General features: G+C 38.9%; 1 protein-coding gene across 1 annotated transcript in view; it reads right to left on the bottom strand.

Annotated features, from left to right (window-relative positions):
* Window positions 1–11,896: 11,896 nt before the first annotated feature.
* TMEM156 (transmembrane protein 156) overlaps window positions 11,897–24,600 on the bottom strand; it is a 53,274-nt gene continuing 40,570 nt past the window's right edge. The window contains exons 6-7 of the mRNA XM_025997689.2: window positions 15,078–15,180; window positions 11,897–12,463 (exon numbers count right to left, since the gene is read on the bottom strand). Of these exons, the coding sequence (XP_025853474.2) occupies window positions 12,451–12,463; window positions 15,078–15,180 (116 nt within the window). The 3' untranslated portion in view covers window positions 11,897–12,450. The remainder of the gene's footprint in view (window positions 12,464–15,077; window positions 15,181–24,600) is intronic.

Genomic DNA, 24,600 nt, shown 5'->3' with positions numbered 1-24,600 from the left:
TTTTCAAGACTCTTCATCAAGCAGAGGTAGCCTATGGTGAAAAATTAAAACCACCTGCATAACTATGGTATACCAATACTGTGGAATAGTATGCAACCATTACAAGAAATAAAAAAGAATGTCTTAGTCATTTGGGATTGGTGCAAGAAATACAGCATAGACTGGTTGGCTTAAAGAACAAACATTTATTTCTGAAGTTCTGGAGACTGAGAAGTCCAAGGTCAAGGTGCTGGCAGACCCAGTGTCTGGTGAAATCTAGTATCCTGGTTTGCAGATGACTGTCTTCTCACTGTATCCTCCTGTGGCAGAGAGCAGAGAAACAGGAAGCAAGCTCTATTGTGTCTCTTCTTATAAGAGCATTAATCTCATTCATGAGGGTTCCCCTCTTATGACCCAATTACCTCCCAAAGTTCCATCTCTCCAAATATCATTACACTGGGGATTATGCTGAATTTTGGGGAACACAAATATTCAGTCCATGGCAGGATGGAATAGATCTCTGTACTAACAGATCCCCAAGGTGTATTATTGAGTGAAAAAAAGAAATCCACAGTATGGTGGTACTTGTATAATATTATCTAAAACAACACACACACAGACACACACACACAAAGATAGACTACACACAGACACACACCCTTAGAAGAAGATCTAGAAAGATACACATATAACCACCAACAATGCTGTTACCAGGAGTGGGAAGTGTTGTGATAAGGTAGAGGAGAACTTCAGAATTTGGCATAGTAATCACAGGGAACTCCGTTGTTATTTGTAATAATTGTTTTTACAATGAAAATGTATTAATAGATGACATGTAACAAAATTTTTAAAAATCAAAACAAGAAGCTGGGTGCCTGGGTGGCTTAGTTGGTTAAGCATCTGACTCTCAATTTCAGCTCAAGTCAGGATCTCAGGGTTGTGAGATCAAGCCTCACATGAGGCTCTGTGTTGGGCGTGGAACCTGCTTGAGATTCTCTCTCTCTCTCCCTCTTCACCCCCTTCCCTAAGAAAAATCTAAACAAGAAGCAAAAGAAAATTTCTTCTGATTGGGAATACAAGAAGATAGGGCCCTACCAGTGATTTAAAGAGAAAAAGACAAATTATTTCTCAATAGACGAGCCAGAAGTGTGAGTGGGGGCGTGTTCATGATTTGGATTTCTTCATCATCAATATTTCTATAAGGTTCTCAGACAAGTTTGATGACTATACAAATCTCTTTTGCTTTCTTCAGAGAAGCCCAAACCAGGTATTCCAAAAGCATAATTTGTAAAGACTGTGATGATGTAAACAGAAAAATTTGTCATTTTCATCTCACTGGAGAAGGACTCTTTCTTTCTTAGCCAGATAGTCTCTGTAATCTTCCTGCTAAACCCAAACAGCTCTGAGATACATAATGGCAACAGAAGCAATTTCAGAAACTTCTGGAGGGAAACACCACACAAATAAATGAGTCTGTGGTTCAGAGTTATTAGCTTGATGCCCAAATGCATATCATATTTGCAAGAAGCAGTTTACAATCTGCTCTTCTTGACAAATGTAGCACAAGGGGATTTAAAACCCTGCATTTGCAATTTCTGTCTCTCCTCCAAATTTATGGCGAAATCGTAGACACGAATAATGTGTCAGGGTTGAATGAATTGAGGTCTCTGCTCTCCTCCTACGGCTCCATTTCACTCAAAGGAGAGTAATAAATGGAAAGCAAAGCAAAGTCTCAGTAGAAAACGAATCTGAGTCCTAATGACCTTCCTGAACTACAAAATGGATTTGCAATTTATTTGGCATTGCCCAAACTATTTGGTGGCTGTAGTGAGGTGTGAAAACATTTTGGCCATTTTGGGCCACAACTGTATGTTTTAAGCATTTCCTCAACGATTCATGAAGGGTCAGAACTACCTTTCCCTGGCAAGGTAAAAATGATTCATCAGTGGTAATGAAAGACTTGTTTCCATCCTGCCCTGTACATTACCTTGATGGAAGGGAGTTGCGGGGAGTGTTGTGATTGATTACTAAGGAGTCTTGTTTGTCCTGCAGCTCCTGGGACCATATATGACCATTTATCTAAGATATGGATGTTACAAACCAATGCCTGGTATCCCACATCTCTCTTTCTTTTAAAACCACCTGGTCTTTGGCAAGGAACATGAAGACTCACATTTACTCAAGTGAAGTCAGGTGCAAAATAACATGTTTGCTTGCTGACCAGTACCCAGTCTGTCACTTGACTGGTCATCTCCATCGGGATTTGCTGCAATGGCAGTAGTTGGTCAGTCATTGCTAGGTCATTGACACGTAATGAGAATAATACATCAAATGGTCTCAAATTAGCTTGAAAAATGAAAGGCTAGGAAAGGATTTTTTAAAAGCAGGAATAAAGTCCTCCATATTTTGCACACAAATGTTGCCCTTTTGCCTTTTGAAGTAGTCATTTTTTTTTCTTAACCAGAGCTAAAACGGAAGTAAATCATGAGATAAAGAGAACATTTATTGATGTTCATGAACCTATACTCTTTCTTCAATCACTTATCCATTCATATATCTATCCAGGAGGTCTCAACATAGGGTTCAATTTGAAATTCACTTTGCCTTTCTCCCATCCAAAATTAGGTAAATCAGTTTGAGCCAAGAAATCCAGTAGGTATACCCATGGTTCTACAAACACCCACTATGCTAATGACACTCAAATTTCTACCTGGAACCCTAACATCACTCCTAAATTTTAACCGGAATTGTCTTCCTACCAGACACCTGTACATCAGTATTTCGATATCCCACTAAACTTAATCTGAATGTGTCTAAATCGAATCCATCATCTTTCTTTCTCCTCCTACATCCTATGTTGGATGCATGGTGTTACTTCTGTCAGAAGCCTAGCTGCCACCCTAGGCTGCTGCTTCTCTTCACCTTCAACATTCAGTCAGTTGCCAAGTTCTATCACTTCTCTTTGTATCTTCCGTTATCCCATTGCCTCAGTCTTGTTTCACTTTCTTCTTTTCTGTTCTATGAACTGGTGTAAAAGATATTGAAGGATAGCAGGATATGGCACCCCACTATGTGACTGTGGGGCTTAGGATGTACACCTCAAAATATGGTGCTTCGGTATGTTGATTACTTTGGGCTGTAGGCACTTGAAAAACAGCAAATGCAGGGAAAGGCTTCCTCTGCACTCCCTTTATCTGCCTAAAATTCCCAAAGAGGAACTTAGTTGTCATAAATCCTTTCCTCTGGAGATTCATCAAACCAGAGGTGGTAAACTCTAACTATAGGAGAGGAGACTAGAAGTGACACCACACCCAGGCAGATTTCATCACAACCCATCATACCTCCCATCTGTTCTTTTCAGGGCCCACTCATCTTTCCTAAAAATCACTTGCTTTCTCCTAAGAGGTCTGTATCTTCCTCCTCTTTCCCTAGTAATGGTGTATAAGCCTGAACTAAGCCACCTCTTTGAGTTACTCGTTTTCCCCTGGGTATCACTAATGTTACATGAGGTTACAAGGTCATAAACTTGTTTTTGTTTTTCTCTTGTTATTCTGACTTTTATTATAAGGGTCTCAGCTAAGAACTCAGAAAGGTAGGGGGGAAATTATTTTTCCTCCTCCATAACACTAACTTGATGTCAGCACAGGTCCTAGTACTTCTCCATGGAAGTGGATTGGGACGGACTCTCTGAGAAATCCCTTGACTAAAACCTTCACTGACTAGCCTCAGTATTCTGGAAAATACCCAAACAAATCCTTTACACTTTGGTTCTACATTTTCCAGCACTTTCATCAATTCCTTACCAACTCAAGGGTCAAACTCACAGAGATTCTTACGGACTGCCCCTGGCACCATGCCCCCTCTCATCTCTATGTAGTGGCAATTGAACATATGCAACTGCCACCATGCATAGCTGGAGCTCATGAAGGGCCCTCATGGATTGAAGTATTGAACAATACTGATGACATCATAGAACAATGCATTCCAAAATCAGTATAACATCATTAGCACAACTGAAACTGTATTTAATGGAATTTATTTTTGACTGGATTTTAAAAATTTGGCTATAGTATAACCCCAAAGGTAGGATGAAATTCCATAAATCCTCCAGTGTCTCAGTCTTCTCTTACTGCAATGATTCAAAAACTGGTATTTAGGAATAATTTGGGAGGAAAAAAAGGATTTTCCTAAAAAGTGTGTTTAACCATTAATGAGACCCCCCCTTCAAACACACACACACACACACACACACACACACACACACACGTGCCTTTTTTAAACTATAGGGACTTTTAGTTAGTTATTGTTCATTGGAACTCTCTAGAAGGTGGATTTAAGGGACAGCTTTTCTCCAGGTTGAATAGGAAAGCCTGGTTCCGGAGCACCAGTGAACAACACCCTGCAATGGTGCTCCTCTGATTGCAATCTGCCTTCCCTCTATTCCAATATCCTTTGCTGTAATAAATCATTCTTTCAGTTGTGCAGTAGCATTTAAGGCCTGCCCACTTAATCTTTAATTGGTTAAGCAGTTACAAGCTCAAATTATATAGTGTGAAAAATATCACAATAGATCACAGTATTGTCAATTTCTCCTGCAGAATTCTGGCATTCTCAAGTTTAACAAAGGCCATCTCTGTCACATATTAATTACTGTGATGTCCTTGAAATAGAGAATAGCATAGTTATTACTATTTGCAAAGAGAGCATATTTCTGTCTCCTGCATGTCAGCACCTATGTGTGTGTGTGTGTGTGTGTGTGTGTGTGTGTGTGTGTGTTTGAAGAACACATAGATCTTGATGTAGGGCCTCCTTTCCTGTACATCATCACCCAGGTGTCTTTATATATGTGTTCCTTCCTGGAAGAGATTGTGTCCCCTCCTCCAGGAAGTCTTCCCTCAGTTCTGTCTTCCTCCTCCATTTAGGTGCCCCTTGTCTGGGTACCATCACACTCCATTCATTAAGTCCACAAACATTTATTGGGTTATTTCCATATCAGGCATCTGGTTTGGTACTAGGAATTCAAAGACGGATGAAAACAGTTCCTCAAGGACGTAAGCCCCCGCCCAGCTCTTTTCAGGCTGCATTATAACTGTCTGGATTACCTGTCTTGGTTATGGGACAGGTAAAATAAAGAATAGAATAAAGAATAAAGTAGCTGATATATTAACAAGTGGATGAATAACTAAAAGACTGCACTTCAGCAATATGTTGAAAGGGAGCCCATCTAAAGCTTTAATTAAATTTCACTGAAAAAAAAACTGCTAATAAAAATTAAGTCTGGGTACTGAGATGGTAGGGAAGGTTCCACACTGCTCAAATATTGTGGTGGTATTAATTAAATGCGAAGGAAAGATGGACTTTCAAACACTGGCTTGTTTGGAGCACAGGTAGGCCAACCTGAGTTTCAGGGCTCATACCACTGGTTCTCAAGAGAGGCAGGATAATGTCCTTTTCTGACCTCACTCTTGCTCCTCCACCATTATCCATTCCAAATGAGAACATTGTCTAGAATATGGCCTATGTGATTTCTGTCTCTGATGGAATTTCTGGCACTAAAACATGCCATTGAAAAAGATCGTTTTTGCTCACATTAATTGTTCTGTAAAAAAAAGTAACAATTACTGAATAATGGAAAACTTTTCTTCTGGTATTAGTCTGTTATTTAGATAGAATAAAATAGACAAGTTTTTAAAACACTTTTTTTTCCTACTGAATTTTTCACTCTGAATAAAGAATAAAATAAGAAAAAAAATCTTGCTATGATGTAATTATTAAGCACTGTTGTTTGTTTTGACACAGTGGAACTTTGTTATGCTACATTGTTTAAAAATAAAACCTATATTGTCCGTTTGCCAAAATAGGGAGGGGACTAGAGATGATTTCCTGTCTCTGTGTAGCAAATTTCAAGTCAAAAAATATGTTTTGAACCTAATGAGTAGAAAGAGACTTTCAGGTACTCAATTCACAGCCTTTCTTCATCAATATTTGGCTGTTTTTGCATTGTCATTATTATCTTCCACCACAGAGGATCTTGAAATGAGTGAAAAGATTTTAACTCTTTCAAGTAATCGATGAAACAATGATGAAACAATGATTTGTTGAGTTATTTTATGAGTATCTAGAGCCAAAAGCTTCATTCTGTGCAATTCTTCTCACAGTCACCAAATGATTCAGTTCTATGAAGGTACTTTGATACACGGGTAGATAGAAGCATTTGTGGTGTAAGAATACTTGTGGTAGAGTATTGTTTGTAGTGTACCCTCCAAGCATTGTCGAAACACAGAAATTCATGATACAGAACCCCCGTTGGAAGTGTTTACAGAAGGCATTTGTCTGTATTGGACAATATTTTTTTCCTAAGAAACATAAACCAATCTTCCCTACATAAAGAGAGAGTCCATGATTACGATGCAACAGAGTAGAGGGTTAAAAGCATGGAGTTTAAACCTAGACTCTCTGGGTTCTATTCTCAACCCTGCCACTTATTTTTTTTAAGATAGATTTATTTATTTATTTATTTATTTATTTATTTATTTATTTATTTATTTATTTTTGAAAGAGAGAGAGAGAGAGAGACAGGAGTGGGAGGGAGAGGAAGGGAGAATGTCAAGCAGACTCAACACTGAGCATGGAGCCCAATGAGGTGCTCCATCCCAGGACCCTGAGCTCAAAAACTGAGCCAAAACAAAGAGTCAGAGGCTTAACAAACTGTACCACCCAGGTTCCCCTCTACTCTGCCACTTAATAGCTGTGTGATCTTGAGTAAGTTACATAACCTCTCTTTGCCTTCACTTTTCCACCTGTAAATTGGGGTTTTTGATAATAGTCCTTACCTCCTGCTTCAGTACTGGTATTTAGGAATAATTGGGAAGAAAAAGAAAAGGATTTTCCTGAGAAATGTCTTTAACCACGAGTAAACCTTTAAAAAAAATTTTTTTTTTTTTAACTGCAAGGACATGGCAAACGTTTTAGGTCGTTACTGTGCATTTTAACTCTCCAAAAGGGGGATAGAAGGTATAGCTGTGAGTGTTACAAGACAAAACCAATTAACCAATCCCTGCTAGGTGCTTATAGTAGTAGCTGGCACATAATTAGTGCTACAGTCCTGCCCCCTTATCCAGGGTTTCACTTTCCTTGGGATCAGTTACTGGTGGTCTGGAGGCAGGTGATCCTCCCAAGGAATCAGCAGAAGGTCAAAAGTAGCCCAACACTACATTGTAAGGCCTAAGTGGTTCTTGTCATTTCATCTTATCAAGGAGGCATTTTCTCATCTCACGCCATTACAAGAAGAAAGGTGAGTGCTGTACGGTAAGATATTTCAAGAGAGAGACCACATTCTCATAACTTTTATTATAGTGTATTGTTATAATTTTTCTCTATGATTAGTTATTGCTGTTAATCTCCTACTGTGCCTAGTTTATAAATTAAACTCGAGGTATGTATGTGTAGGAAAGAACATTGTATACATAGGGCTTGGCACTATCCATGGTTTCAGGCATCCACTGAGGATCTTGGAACATATCCCCCACAGATAAGGGAAGATTCACTTATCATTATTAATCCCCGACCCAACTCCTACCCCAACATTTGGCCCTTTTGGCAGTGATTGCATGAGCTATGACTGCCCTAAAACAACTGAAAAAAAAATACAGCAGATATATTATCTGTTAGTGTGCAAGAAGAAAGGCTCTCTCCAAATACACACAGCTAAAGTCAGACAGACTTGATAGTGGTAAATAATCACTTTGAGAACCTCAGCCCATACATTTCCCTAGAGCAAACCACTTCCTTTCCCAACATTATTTTCATGTAAGGGGAAAATAAACATTTAAAGATAGCTGGGAAGAATCAAGGCTCCATATAAGGATATAAACTGATGCCTGTCCTTACCAGATGCCAAATCCCAGAAAGGACTATCTCTGAAACAAGTTTTTCAACTATACAAAGCAAGTTGTCAGTTGGCGGGGGGCGGGGGGGGGTGATTTTTAGGCCACTATTTTCTATTAAGTATTGCAGGGAGAGAGAGAGAAGAGACAGAGAAGGAGGCTGTGGTTTGTACTAAAAAGGAATTAAAATAAAAAGCAGACTCTAGGACCCTGGGCAAAGAAGACCTTGCCTTCATCTCAATTCTGTCACAGGTGAAGTTTGTGATGTGAACTTGGGTGAAGCCTGGGAGACTTCAGTTTCCTCAGCTGTAAAACGAGGGAGTTAACCGGATGATCTCTAAGATTTCCTACAGTTCAGACATCCTGACTTTATGAAATAAAATAGATGTTAGATGTTATATTCAGCAGGCAACAGAAGCCAAGTCTGGAAACTTAAGCAGGAAAAGGATCTTTCTGCAAGGATATTATTGGTAGCTCACAGAATCAAAGGGAAGGCTGGAGAAGCAAGCTCAGAACCAAAGCAGTTGGGTGGGAGTTCGGGGTGTACTGGGGCATCCAAAAGCAGAAATGACTCAACTCTGCTGTTGGAATGAAGAAACCCAAGTCTTTTTTTTCCACATGTACATCATTGCACCCATAAATCCAAGTCCTGACATAGAGGATCAAAGTGGTCTACCTCTGGCCACATGTCACCCCTTGGCTGATTGACAAGAAACCTTGATTTACTGTCCTGTCAAGACATCATTCCATGGGTGAGAGGTAATTCCCTAAGAGGAAACTGGCATAAGGTTATAAAAGAAAGATAATGCCTACTATGTGGCTCTTCACTATGGACGTTGTGCCTGCTTTTGTAATATTGCACACTGATACCACTCTTCTATGTGCAAACAGATGGGCTATTTTTACAGCCCATCTGAAAATAAACAGAACTTTGGAGCGAGATTATGATGCCATGACAACTTTGTGGACACCCATCATGAAAGTTTGGGCAACAGCACATACTTGAAGAGTAGCCTTAACATGCTTCAAGGGATTGTTCTGGGGAAAACCAAGCCTGGGTTTTATTTTTAGTCAATTTCTCTCCTCACATCTCCCTGGAATTGAGGAGACATGTGCACAGAGGCACCTGCCAGTCTTCTGTCTTCCATATTTGCAGAGTCCTGTTTTGATTCTAACTGTCATTTCCTTTCCCCACCTTAAGAACCGGGCAAATCTTGATCCTCCTGAATTTATAACAATGGCCCCATTCCCTCACCATTGGTTGGTGTAAGAGCACATCCATAATCCAATTCTAGATGCTCTGACATGAGGAGAAATCTGGGGAGGCTTCTTTTTTTTGGGGGGGGGGGGAGGGGGGAGGCTTCTTATAAAGGTTTCTTCGATCCTGGAGACCCGGGATCGAATCCCACATCAGGCTCCCAGCGCATGGAGCCTGCTTCTCCCTCTGCCTGTGTCTCTGCCTCTCTCTTTCTCTCTGTATGACTATCATAAATAAATAAAATTAAAAAAAAAATTTAAAAAAAGGGATCCCTGGGTGGCGCAGCGGTTTGGCGCCTGCCTTTGGCCCAGGGCGCGATCCTGGAGACCCGGGATCGAATCCCACATCAGGCTCCCAGCGCATGGAGCCTGCTTCTCCCTCTGCCTGTGTCTCTGCCTCTCTCTTTCTCTCTGTATGACTATCATAAATAAATAAAATTTAAAAAAAAAAATTTTAAAGGTTTCTTTACTCTTAAAAATGGCATTGTGGATGTGATGGTTGCTGGCACTGTGGTACCACCATCTCATCTCTTCTTGGAACCGTGAGACAAAGCACCTGAAGACAAAAGCCAGCAAGTTGATGAGGGCAGAGAGGAAAATGGGGGGAAACCTGGCTGTATTTCAGTGGGAGTTCTTGAATTCACCAATTCTGGAAGTGTTCCTTTCAGAATTCCTGTTAGGTAAGACAAATACATTTTATCATTTAAGGCGTTTTGACTTGGGCCTGTTATTATTTACAAATGAAAATATCTCAACTGATAGCCCGCAAAATGATTTTCTTCCAGTAAATAGCCATGGTAGATCCATATTTCCCTCTGGAACAGCCTTAACTCTCAGGAAGGAAAATGACTTATTCAGAGGATTTTATGAAGTATATTTTCACCAGAATGTTCTGATTTCCCCCTTCCTAGCTAGGCATGTACACTTCACCTTGTCCTTCAAATCACAGAAACTTCTAGACTCTTTTGCTTTTACTAAAGTACACGATTTCCAGTTCACAGAGGGGTTTTTGATGCACCTTGTGTTGTCATACCTCTAGGTTAATTGATAATATATCCTACTTAGATTTTTAAAATGTAAGAACTTCCTCCCCCTCATTGTCCTAAGATCACCATCCATCAGAATAGCACCAATAGTTAGAGATGGTTATGAAAGATGTAGACAGAAAAGAGGAGTAAAAAAGAAACAGAGAAGGAAGCAATCAAAGTCAAATTATGAGAATAAATTGTCAGAAAATTGTGTTCAAGTCTTTATTCTATCATGTTTTACATGAACAGAAAGAAATAAGTTGGGAGAGCAAAAGAGAGACAGGTAGACAGACAGAAGCTATCTACTGACAGAGGGAGAAAGGAAAATGCAATTCATATGATAATTGTCTTTTGTAAAATTTAGGTTTATTAAATATAGATACAAAAGTGTATGTATTTTATATACTTCAATCTAGGACAGAAACTACATATTAATCCTGAGACCATAGGCAAATTGGTGAGCTTCTCAGGCTGAGGTTCCTTAGGGACGAAGACATCTGTCTCCTGGAGTCATTGGAGGGAAGAAGTGAGACTATAGAGGACATGTGCCTGATATACAGGGGGGTTAATAGTCTCTTATCCAATAAATATGTATTAAGAACCTTCTGTGAACCAAGCATCATACCAGCTGCCAGGGATATTATGGTGAGCAGAATCAGTCTAGAAAGGGCAACAGAATAAATTAGTAACCATGAAAATAAATGTAAATAACAGATATGAAAAGGGCTATGGGGGCTGAGAAAGTGTATCCTTGAGAAATTTGACCTCTTCTAAAAGACCAAGAGAAACCATTTTCAGTGCAGCCTAAACCCACTTTCTTGAAAAGCCTACCCTGCTTACCTCCAATAGGAAATGATTCTACTGGCCTGTGAATTCTCAGTGGGAAGCGTGGAGACTATAAATGACATTTATCTTACCCTATTGTGTCTAGCATTATAACTAGTAGTATGCATGCCCCGTCTCCTCTACCAGATTTTGGACTCTTTGTAGGCAGACAGCAGGCCATCTACATGTTCGAACGCTTCATAATATCTATTAGAGTCTATTATTTCAATAAATAAGCAAAATTAGCTTCCAGAAAGCTGCCACAATTTAACAGAATTTGAAGCTTAATTTATGCCTTTTGTAAGCCAAGTTCCCATTGATTTTCAAGTCATTTGTCTGAACATAATAGGCAGTGTGCGAGGAAACAATAATTTGGCCTCTCAGAAATTGTATAATATCCATCCTTCATGGAGTGTGATACCCCTAAACTCCTGCTGAATAATGCCAGACCTGAGCCTGACTCACCTATTAATCAAGTTTACAAAGACAATAAAAAGTGAGGCTACTAGAATTCCATTTGCCAAATCTTCAACCCCTAAATGTTATGATTAGAATCTCAGTTTGTGGTCTAGCAAAAAGAAAGAAAAGAGTACAAGGGAAAACCTCTATGTGCTGAATCATCCATGCCTGTTAGGTCACTTAATATTAAATCTGACCCTGCAGTTAAACTCTAGAAATCTGCTCAGAGAAGCAATTGTAACCATATATCGATGCCAACTGATTAAATTCTACCCTAACTCTGGAAAGATATTTTTCTATTTTTCAATGTTAAGAGATGCCCTTTTGTCTATATGTGCTTTTATTGTAATTAATAACTATCATTTTTCTTGACATCAGTAACAGCTATGAAAAATATGACACCAAAAAGAATCAGAGGAAACATTTTGCTATTAGATTTAAATATTCAAGTTTCACTTAGTATTTCATTTAAATTCATTTTATTTTGATATCTTTGATTTTTTTTAAAACATCCTCAGTGCTGAAAGGAGGCAAAATTTATAAATCCAAACAAATGTATAAACAAACAACCCAGGCACTGTTAAGTAATTTACCAAATAGAATCCATCTATATAAGAAAACCTATCACATGAGAATCTGCAATGTGGGCTAATGAGAGAAAAGATTTTCTTCCTTGATCCTGGTTTTGGTTCCTTTCAAAATCTAAATCTTGGGTCCATTGTAAGCTGTAGGATGACAGATATGCAAGGACAGTGAGCATTCCCTTGTTGTTTCCATGGGTTTCATCAGCTTGTTTTCCATGACTCATGATGCCTTCCTGGAAAAAAAAACCTCATTTCTTTGATCTCGTGGGGCAAATGAATGCTCTTGAGCCAGTTTTCATCAACCAGTCAGCATTCCTACTGTTTCCTATTGTGAATTCTCAGCTGAACCCATATATTTACTAGTTAACTCATTCCCAAAGTAAAATTATGAGTATTCTTCAAAAGGGTTCAGTCCAAACGGTCCAGAGGAATTCATAAGGATATTCTGAAGATTGAAACGGAAAAAAAGACAAATATTATTTACACAAAAATGAAAAGAATTAGTGGAGAATAATTTTTAAACCATTTATTAAAACTGTGTCTAATAAGAATACCCAAAACCTTCCCAATATCACTAATTAACATTTCTTTCCAATCCTGTGTTAGGCAACGGAACCTCCATAATAAGCCTAGGAAGACAGTGTGGTTAGTGGTAACAACTCCTCAGCCTAGGACCCAGGAAACCTAGGGTCTCCTTGAGCTTTTGTCACCACTGTATGTTTGGGTTATTTTCCTCTTCTATAGAATGAAAGTGTAAGTGTTCACACAAGTTTCTTTCTTTTTTTTTTTTTTAAAGATTTTATTTTTTTATTCATGAGAGACACAGAGAGAGAGACAGAGACACAGGCAGAGAGAGACGCAGGCCCCATGCAGGGAGCCCAATGTGGGCCTCAATCCCAGGACTCCAGGATCACACCCTGGGCCGAAGGCAGACACCAAACCGCTGAGCCACCCAGGGGCCCCCTACACACAAGTTTCTTTTAAAGAGACATTAAAGTTGGAACTTAATCATGCATTCAACATATACTTATTGAACATCTACTAAATGCTAGGCAGGATTTCCTCAGAATGAGGGGTCTCTCCGTTGTGCTCCATGAGTTCCCTGTGATACTTCTATCACATTATTGGCATTCTGTTGGAATTGGGATTCCTCAATCTGATTTCCCCACTGATTGCATGTTATTTTGCCAATGAATAGCAGAACTCTGGAAATACAGTAGGTGTCAAAAAGCATTAGGTGAATGAACAAAGAGAATCTCCTCATAGGCAAGGCTAAGCATCCCAGAATAAGGACTGGAATGAGAGGTATCAAACATCATATTTCATTAAAACAACTGTATGATTACATTAGTCTACCTAACAATTTCTGAACCAATAGCAGATTCTGATTCCACTAAGAACTGTTTCTCTCTAATCCTGAACACAATTATCTCCTTAGCCCTTAGTTTCCAGTTTGACATATTGAGCCACCTACACTCGATCCCTTTGGTTGCTTCTCCAGATCTGCATTCCATTTTTTGCCACCCTGTTTGGTACCCTGGGAAGCCAATCTATATGAACTGCTTCAGTCCAGCTCCAGTGTCTTCTGGCTCTGGTTGGGTTTGACCAATGGGAAGTACTATCACATGGAGGAAAGAGAACAGGACAGCCAAATTGAAGTATTCTCTCTCTTCAGGGCAATCACAGGCTGTTGTGTCACTTGACTAAAAATCACAGTTCCTATCAGTAGCCCTCCCCACATAGTCCATCAGAGAGAGAGAGAGAGAGAGAGAGAGAGTGTGTGTGCGCGCGTGCGCGCGCGCCTCTGTCTCTCTGGGTTCCTTGCCACTTTAGTCTTAGGGACAGTGGCAGTGCCCTACTACTACTAGTTTTCAGTGCTGTGCTCTCCTTTTGGATTTTCCCACATCCTGAGTTAATAGACCCTTTATTAAATTCACCTCAAATGATCCAATTTGAGTATATTATTAGTTTCCTGCTAGAATCTTGACTGGTAACTACCCAAGTATCATGAAGAGTAAATAGGGAGATACAGATATACCACTTTCATAAAAAAGAATGAAATCGTGCCATTTGCAATGATGTGGATGGAATTAGAGAGTATTATGCTAAGTGAAATAAGTCAGAGAAAGACAAATACCATATGATTTTACTCATGTGGAATTTAAGAAACAGAACAAACAAATATAGGAGGGAAAGAAAAGGGAGAACCAAGAAACAGACTCTTAAGTATAGAAAACAAACATGGTTGCCAGAGGGGAGGTTGGTGGAGGGGTGGGGGTGGATGGTTGAAATAGGTGATGGGGATTAAGGAGGGCAGTTGTGATGAGCACCAGGTGTTATATGTAAGTTTTGAATCACTAAATTCTACGCCTGGAACTGAAAAAAAATAAAAAAGAGTAAACGATGTAGCCTATCGCCACCAAGCACAAGAGAAGGATACTAGTAAATGCTAGTGTCTCCCCTCTTCCTTATAATTTTTATACCCTCTGCAATAGCTATCAATAGTGCCTTAACATAATAGCTACTTAATAAATATTTGTTGAATGAATGAAAAACCATTTCTAAGACACTTCTGACCACAGTCTGGAGTCCAGCACCTGAAAATCGGTGCATGTTAATTAGGTCATCATATGTTATGTCGAGGAAAGTTTTTTTAATTTCAGTAATTGAGGGTCAGTGGGTAGTTCGGCTTATAAATTTGCATTCTCTCTTCTCTCATGTTCTGACTGAAACAAAGATTGGCCTGCTAGAATCATCTATGACTCAACCCCGGAAACAGCCAAGGGATGAGCTGACATTTCAGGGGCAGATGCTGTTTAACACACAGAGATTAGTTTATTCGTACTTCCTAGACCTTGGAAGAAATAGTGATTTTATTTCATGTCATCTAATTCATATAAACTGCTTTTGCAAGTTCATCACTTTTTGTATCCTACACGCAGATAGAAAAGAAGGTTGGGAGGCTGGGGTAAACTGTACCTCCTCAGGTCTTTTCATGTTTTTTTTATGTTTTTAATTGGATAAAGGCAAATCATTAAGAAGGCCAAATCATCACTCACCGTGTATATTGATCTTGCGGATGCACCGTGGAAGTAACTTCTAGTTCTGGTATTGGAGGAAGCACTTTCTTGACCTGATTCAAGGGCAGCCTTTGCTTGGTCTCTAGTTTTTAAGAAAGAGAACTGTTCCAGTCTGTGTTTAGTTCATAGCAATGCAAAAACAGATCCAACAGTTTCCAACGTACTAAGAGAATCATGCCCTCCATCTGGCAAGGATACTGGCAGTTTCCATCACTCACTGAATTTCCTGCCTACAACTGTGATACCTTTTACCCATTTCTCTTAACTCTGTTTTTTTCATTTCTCCTCTCTCCCCACTTCCTGAGTACAAGCCCCGAAGCACTGTTAAAGGAGGAGCAAAGCAGAGAAAACCATTTTTTCCATACAATGCCAAGTAGAAAGAATAGAACTTTAGTATGGAAATTGACTGCAAACATTTCCATCTCTGCATTTTGTTAAAATAGGTCCCTAAGAATTTTTATTAACAACATCTTAGATTTCAGGGACAATTTTACCAAGAAACCAAGTTACAAATCAGATGAATTCTAGTCTGTCCTCCTTTTCAAAGACTATGTGGCATCAAATCCTTCTAATATTATCTGCAGCTGACTTCAAGGTAGGAGATGAAATTTCAGGCCCATGGCATATGGTATCTCTTTCATTCCACTGGGATCTGGGGCCTTGCTTTTCTAGTTTTTATACTGAAACTAGAGTTTTACATAATACATGTGGTTTTTGCTTCACAGATGTCTCTACTTTTTATACAAAGCCATGGACATGAATGGAAATGAGGTGACCTATAATTTAAAGAGAAGTTTGAGTAGCTGCTTCTGAAGAAGACAAATCAAAAAGACGTAAGTGTAATCAAGAATATGATGCTTATCAAAAACGCTTTTAAATTTTAAAGAAATTTCCATATGCATAAAAAAAGAATATCATGCTTCTTATTCATGAAGATGATTAAACACTGGAATAGGTTACCAAAATAGAAATACTGTCAAACCATCTCTTGGAATTATATACTTTAAAAAAAAATTTTTTTTGGAATTATTTATTTTAATTAGAAAAACATTTAATAAGAAAGACTTATTTTGGGGATTTAATTTTCTGAATAAGGGACACATAAACATGATTACAATTTTACAAACTATAAAGGAATATTCAGCAAAATGTCTCCCTCTTACTCCATTTGCTATAGACAATCACTTTCTACCACACCAGATAATTCTCTTCCTTCTTTCCTTTCTTTGCCACAGGCAACCAAGGCTTTTAGATACGGGGGGATAGATATATAGATAATAGGTAGATAGATTTACACTTTCATGTGTACATATATGTTATTTTTGTCTTTATTCATACAGCTGGTAGCATACTCTACATATATATGTATATTTAATGGTATGGCTAAGATCTTTCCATAAATGCTTCCTCATTCTTTTTACAATTTCCTGGTACTCCATAATATGGATGTATCATCCTGTCTTCAAACACATCCTATTAGATTGTGTCCAGTCTCATACTGCAAACACACTAGCAATAAACATTGTACTTTTGTCATTTCTGTCATATGTAAGCAATCCATGGGAAAAATTCCTAGAAATAGAATTGCTGGCTCAAAGGGCTTGTATATTTGTAACTTTGAAATTACATATCATAGAAGTTGTCACTCATTTTAGCCTCTTAGTTTACTTTAGCCAAGTATGAGAATGCAGAATGCCTATTGCCCCTTGCTACAGAATATATCTAACTTCTGGATTTTTACCAATCTGGTAGATGAAAATGGCATTTCCATGTAACTTTAATTTTCATTGCCACCTGAATGTAAGCTCAACAAAACAGAGATCTTTCTTTGGCTCATTGCTGTGTCTCCTACTCCCAGAAGGCCAATATTATTTGGCACATAGTAGACATCAAAAGAAAAGTTTCTTTTGAAAGAATTTATTGTTAATGAGACTGAACAACCTTTCATATATTTAAGAGCCATTTGTAGTTTCTTTTCTGTAAACAGTCCATTTATATCCTTATCCATTTGTCTATTGGGTTATGATCTTCTCTCTATCAATTATTAGAACTTCCTTTTTTACCAGGAAAGTTTGCTTATCATATGTGACGAACTGCAAATAATTTTTTCCTAGTGGGTTTTGCTATGTACATTCTTTTTCACATAGTCATATTTATCAGTCTTTTAACTGAATTTTGTGTCATGGATAGAAAGCCCTACTTTGTGATTATAAATTAATTCTACCATTGTTTCTATTACTTTTATGGTTTCATGTTTACATTAAAATTATTGATCCATTTGAAATTTACCCTCATACTAGTGTGAACTCTGGAGTAAGAAAATTTTTTTCCAGGGAACCCTGGGTGGCTCAGCGGTTTAGCGCCTGCCTTTGGCCCAGAGCATGGTCCCAGAGTCCCAGGATCAAGTCCCACATCAGGCTCCCTGCATGGAGCCTGCTTCTCCCTCTGCCTCTGTCTCTCCCTCTGTCTCTCCCTCTCTGTGTCTCTCGTGAATAAATAAATAAAATCTTTAAAAAAAAAAAAAAGGAAATTTTTTTCCTAGGTGGTTATTCAATTGTCCCAATACCATTCATTCAGTAATCCTTCTCTTTCCTACCAATTAGATATGCGACTCTCATCATTTGCTCAAGTCTTAAACTTTCTAATATTTCATTAGATATATATTTTTTAAAGATTTATTTATTTATTTGAGAGAGCAGAAGCAGGAAGGGAAGAGGGAGAGAGAATCTTAAGCAGACTCCATGCTGAGCAGGGGAGCTGGACGCAGGGCTCAGCCTCACAACCCTCAGATCACAACCTGAGCCAAAGTCAAGTGTTGGACAGTTAACTGACTGAGCCACCCAGGGGCCCCTCATTAAATATATTTATCTACTTATGTGCCTGTACCATGATGGAACAGATCCTTCTCTTCTTTAGTCTTCACTGTCAATTTTTATCTGGCTATTACTGACAGCTTATTTTTCATCATGATGTTAAAATGACCTTGTTTATGATTTAGGAAGAACTGGCAACTTTATATATTCATCTTTTTATTAGAACATGATATACCATTTTGTTGTTGTTCAAGTCATTTTTATGTCTCTCAGGAGCATTTTTCTGGGTTCCTTCAGAAAGCTCTTACACATTTCTTTATATTAATTTTATTCCTAGTTATTTTATCCTTTTATGGTTGTTTTAAATGCAGCATATCTTCTAACTAGTTGTTTAAATATATGAATGGTATTGATTTTTTGTATTAATTTCATACCTTGCCCCTTATTGAATTTTACTTTTAAATTTTTCTAGAGAATTCTCTTAAATTTTCCGGTACATAAAGTGATCATTTTACCTTTCCGATTTCTGTCTCTTACCTAATTATGTTGACCAGTACTTCCAGGATGATGGTAGGTAAAGTGGCAACAGTGGACAGTCTTGAAAATTGCTGGCTTTATAGACATGCTTTTAGTGTTTCCCTAGTAAATATAATTCTGGGTTTTTGTTTGAGATAAATATATTTTATCATGTTAAGGAAGTACCTGTTTATCTTATTTTTATTGGTTGGGAGTTTTATGAAGGATGGGCGTTAGAGTTTGTCAAATGCATTTTTAGGATGTAGAAAGATAACCAAACAAATTTTCCCTTAGATCTATTAATGAGTGATGTTAGTAGATATCTCCTAATGGCAAACTGTTCCTATAGTCTTGGAATAAGTAGGAGTGTATATATGTATGTATAGATACATATATATATATATATATATATTTTTTTTTTATTTACTTATTTATGAGATAGAGAGAGAGAGAGAGAATGGCAGAGACACAGGCAGAGGGAGAAGCAGGCTCTCTGCAGGGAGCCTGACGTGGGACTCAATCCAAGGTCTCCAGGATCAGGCCCTGGGCTGAAGGCGGCACTAAATCACTGAGCCACCCGGGCTGCCCAGATACATATATTTTTTAAACTGTGCTACTACTGGGTTCTTTTGATAATATTTGTTTAGGGTTTTTGCATCTATATACATAAGCAATATTGCTCAATGATTACATTTTAGGCACAATCTTTCTTAGTTTAAAATATTATTAATGTTTACTTTACAATAGAATTTGGAAGCAGCCTTCTTTTCTATGGTCAATAATAAATACATTGAAAATATCTATTCTCGGGGATCCCTGGGTGGCCCAGCGGTTTGGCGCCTGCCTTTGGCCCAGGACGCGATCCTCAAGTCCCGGGATCGAGTCCTGCGTCCGGCTCCTGGCATGGAGCCTGCTTCTCCCTCTGCCTGTGTCTCTGCCTCTGTGTGTGTGTGTGTGTGTGTGTGTGTGTCTATCATGAATAAATAAGTAAATAAAATCTTTTAAAAAAAAGAAAATCTATTATTTGGTGATTGGTAAAAATTCCCCCATGAACTGCTCTGTTACTTTCTGAGGGATAACTGACAAATTTTCTATTTCTTCTATGATAATGGTTTTGTCTAGATTTTCTATTTCCTCTGGTATCAGTTTTTGTAAATTTTTCCATAAAATTATCAATGTTAATTAGAGATGTTAAAAAGTAGCAACTACTCTTTAAGGGGCAGGAATGATGCCTTTTAGGGGCCATTTCAACAGACATTGAGGACCCTTCCATTCCTATGAAAATGCTAAAATAACCACCAAAGCCAGAATTTCTTCTTACACAATATTTAGCCTTCTAAAAAGTGATTGACAAAGCTTTCCTGACTGGCTGGGACAAAGGTGAGAAAATGAGACCAGTTTTTACATGGACACCAAGCTCTCATCTCCTTGCTCTCTTCCTCACAGACCCATTGCATTTGATTACCTTAGGATCCTTTATTTTTACCTTATTGTCTATAAGGACAACCACATCTATGGGGATAATTCTATAAGCCCAATTTGTCTCACACGGAAAGTTCCTAGGAATCTGTGATTTTTGTCTTTCTAAGTCTCACCTTCTCCACAGGTGAGTGTTGTAAGCAGAACTCTAAGACAGCCCCTGAGATTCCCACCCCCTGGCACAATGCCTCTTCTAATTCCTTTCCCTTGAGTGTGTGCAGGACCATGAATGGGATTCCCCTCTTATGATTTGGTTACATTATATGGCAAAGATGAGATTTTTGCAGGTGTATTTAACATTCCAAATCAGTTGATGTTGAGTTACTGAAAAGGGAGATTATTCTGGGTGTGCCTGACCTCATGGGGTAAAAGCCCTTACAAAAGAGACTGGGCCCACCCGAAATTGGAGAGGATCTCTTGTAGGGCTCCAGGAAGCAAACTGCCATGCTGTGAACTGTCTATGGAAAGGTCAGTTAGTGGGAGTCTGCAGGTGGCCTCTGGATGCTGATGTACTTCAGGCATACAGGTGGTAAGAAGCCAGGGCCCTTAGTATAGAACCTCAAAGAAATGCATCCTGCCAACAATCTAAATGAGCTTAGAAGTAGAGCCTCCAGGGAACCCCTGAGTGGCTCAGCGGCTGAGCATCTGCCTTCAGCTCAGGTCATGATCCTGGGGTCCTGGGATCAAATCCCACATCTGGCTCCCCATGGGGATCCTGCTTCTCCCTCTGCCTATGTCTCTGCCTCTCTCATGAATAAATAAATAAATAAATAAATAAATAAATAAATAAATAAATAAATAAAATAAAGTAGAGCCTCCAGATGAGAATAGAGGCCAGCTCTCATCTTGATTTTAGCCTTGTCAGACCCCAAGATCCAGCAAAACTATGGCCAGATTTCTGACCCACAGAAACTGAAATAACAAAAGAGTGTTATTTTAAGGCTTCAAATTTGTGGTCATTTGTCACACAATAGAAAACGAATAAAGTGATCAATGGACCCTTGGCCTGCAAACCACAAGAAGTTGAGTTTAGAATGCAGGTTCTAGAACCCTGTCCCAAATCTACTAAATTATAATCTCTCTTCAAAATGGTCCAAGGGCCTGAAATTTTACAGACATCCAAGTTGATTCTGATACATATTAAGGCTTCAGAATGCAGATAATTGCTTAGGTAATCTTTGACAAAGTATCTTATGTACAGAATTTGAGATTTGGAGGCAGTTCTTTCTATGGATAAAATATCAAAAGAACCTATTCATGACATTAAATAATTATCAAAGAAAATTAGCAGAGCTCTTTTGGTTGGAAAGCCAAACTGTTCATCATTTGTGAGTTATTTGTTGGATAATACGGTGTAACCATAATTTACTATATAAAGCTATCATCTGTCAAAATGATGGCTAGTCCAAAATAATTTTCTAATAGTGCATTATATTCTGTTTCTCCTCATATCCAAAGAAATGTAACTTATATGCTAACAGGAAAATTTCTGAAAAATTGATAAAAAGGCAAAAAGGTAGGCCTTCTTCAGAATAGCTAAGATGAGTGGGATATTATTCTGGTTCTACACTGGGAAATAGAATTTCTTTCAAGTAATATTAATTCACCAGGACTAGTTAAGGCAGCAGAAGCTGTCAGGAATATTTTAAATCTTCACAGAAGTCTATTCATGATTTTGTCAAAGGTCTGAACCAAATACTTCTTTGACTTTTTTTTTTTTTTTCAGGAACCTTGGAAGAGCCTTAAAAATTAAAAAGAACCTTAGTATAAGTTTTGACCTGCCTGAATCTAGTACACAAAATGAATTTCCAGCAGTAGAAACTTGAATTAAAATTCCATGCCTTGGGATCCCTGGTGGCGCAGCGGTTTGGCGCCTGCCTTTGGCCCAGGGCACGATCCTGGAGACCCGGGATCGAATCCCACGTCGGGCTCCCGGTGCATGGAGCCTGCTTCTCCCTCTGCCTGTGTCTCTGCTTCTCTCTCTCTCTCTCTGTGTGACTATCATAAATAAATAAATAAAAATTTAAAAAAATAAAAAAAAATAAAATTCCATGCTTTATATTCTTGAATAAGCCCCTGTCACATTGGCCATGACAATGTCCAGATGGCCCTCTGATATTTCCTTTCTTCTTCTTCTTCTTCTTCTTTTTTTTTTTTTTTTTTAGATCTCTATCACTTTTCAAAAGTGCTTTATGTCTATAACATCTGGTATCTAACCTTAATTCACCCTTCCAAAGTAATTTTTGATTCCCACTGAGTAATGGAAACTTGCAAGGTTTTTTCTTCACTTTGCTTCCTGATGATTTTCATGTCAAAGACAAGGCGCATCCCCCATGGTGATGGTACATCTAAAACCTCCCCATCCTAGCTGGGAATCTCTTGGCTGCTTAGAGAGTTTTGCCTCATCGATCCATCAATTTTTTATATTTGTACTTACAAAACTACTTGTTCAGCTCTACTTGGGTATGAAATTGGAAAGCTGAAATAAAATAACAACCAACAAAACAAGGAGTAGTAGACAGAGCTAGGGATCCAGACTATAATCTTGTGACTTCTATTTCCCGATAGTGAATTTATCCGATTTTGTTGCAACTGCTTATTTGCCTGCCTTCTTGTGTACAAAGACTGTATTTTATGCAACTTATTTTCCCCAAAACCAACCTTGGGGCATGACCCATAACAGGTTAAAAAGAAAATGTGTTAAATGACTGAAAGAATGACACCTAACTTCTTTGAGTTTCATTTTTCTTAATAAAAGTGTGGGGGTGCAAGCAGTACAAGAAGTCAACTCTGAGGTGCCACCTAGGAATTTGGGGATAAGAAAATAAGATTGTCCTCTGAGAGCTGGCCTGTAAAATCAACTCATGATTACACAGAAACATGCAAAGTCGTCTTCAGAAATCACTCCAAACGAAGTTAAAGCCTATTATGTGTTAAAAGTGCTCTGTTAAGTGAGCCAGTCAGGCTACCCCTAAAGTTGGGGAGAAGGCCTGTCAAGCTGTGTTGGCAAAGGAATCTACTTTTAAGACCTACCAAACAAGCCTTAGCCGTGATTTGACTTCCCACATGGTTTTGTCTATGGAGAGAGGACACACGTGTTAGCTGTCTGAAGTGTTTTGGTCCATATTTTCTCTCGATTGTGTTGCTCATTGTGAATTAATGCATTGGCCTTCTGCTCTTATTAACCTGTTTTGTGGGCTGGATCACACAATGGATCTTTTTTGGTAGGCCGCTATTACAGAAGGCTGAGCCTACAAGCCTGAAGGAAGGCCCTGGACCAAGTAGTCACCTACATGAGGCACTCGTGTTGCCTGGTGGGTGGAGCAGTGAGGCAGCCCCCGCTGGCCTCTCCCCACAGGTTCTCTTTAAAGGTTCAGCAGTGGGTACAACACCTGAACTTCCTTGCGACGTCAGCAAAGCTAGTGTGGCTGCCTTGAAGCTACGTGGAAGAAACTAAAGGTAAGGGTAATTGAGGTAATTAAGGTATATTTTGATGTACTTTGAAAAACAGAAAGCACTACCAACTGTAAAACAGAGTATTTTTTCAAGCATCGTTTTAAGCCCACTCGAGGGGTATTTTTGGAATTGGGTGGGGCCGCATTGGTGCTCAGCAGGATGGCTGACCTTGGAAATGGGGACCTTAGCGCTTCCTTCCTCTCCCCGTACTTTGGGAGATTCAGCTATGACTCTGTGGTGCCAATGGCAATAATGTCTACCCTGGTACCCACAAAGTACCGGCTTTCCTTATAAGAGCTTCCCTAGAAAAGAAGGAATTCACATTAACCCTCCCAGATGACCGTAGTCAAGATGGATGCGGACATTTTCAGATGGTTTTTGGTGATTCTTAATCAGTTCTCTAATCTGGCTCCAAAAAACCTTCCAGTCTTATTTCTTCTTACTGCCCCAGGAACCCAAAACTTCAGCGTTGCTATGCATCATTCTGACCTTTTTAGCACATAAAAACCTGGGCACTTTGTGCAAGCCCAAGATAGCTACTTGCTTTTTAGGGCTAATAGAACCAATTATGGCAGCTTGAAATAGACTTCCATTATTCAAGGAGCCAACTTTCTACTACATTCAAAGCTCCATCTGTTAACAGTGATCCTAAAACCACTCAGCTGTTCCAAATCTGGCCAGTGTGAAAATCAAATGAGGATGGGAAAGTACATGATTGCAAAATTACCTAGAATTAACGACTAAAGAGAACAGACAGCTGCCAATATTCTGAGCCATTGTCTCAACTCCTAGTTCATTCACACTGTGGATATCCTTGGCACTCCAAGGAATGAAGCTGATGAAGTGCCTTTGTCTAGCTCATGCCAGCCCTCACTTCTGATCTCAGTTATAATTTAGGGGGGATGAGTTTTTGAAGGGTCTTCGTAAGACACCACAGCAGCTGTACTTTCCACATAGTCAATGTAGAACTGTATTTCTCTCACAAATATTTATTGGTACCTACTCTGTGCCCCCATATGCACTATGCTATGAGCTGGGGATGCAGTGATGAATATTATTAGGTAGAGTTCCTAATCTCAAGGAGCTAGGTGGCTCATGGGAACCATATCAATCAAATAACACAAATATATGGATGCCTGGGTGGCTCAGTGGTTGAGCATCTGCCTTTGGCTCAAGGCGTGAACCCCAGGGTCCTGGGTCCCAGGGTCCTGGGATCAAGTCCCACATCAGGCTTCCTA

The sequence above is a fragment of the Vulpes vulpes genome, chromosome 14, assembly GCF_048418805.1.
Source record: "Vulpes vulpes isolate BD-2025 chromosome 14, VulVul3, whole genome shotgun sequence".
Classification (NCBI taxonomy): domain Eukaryota; kingdom Metazoa; phylum Chordata; class Mammalia; order Carnivora; family Canidae; genus Vulpes; species Vulpes vulpes.
This window is presented reverse-complemented; position numbering and strand designations above follow the sequence as displayed.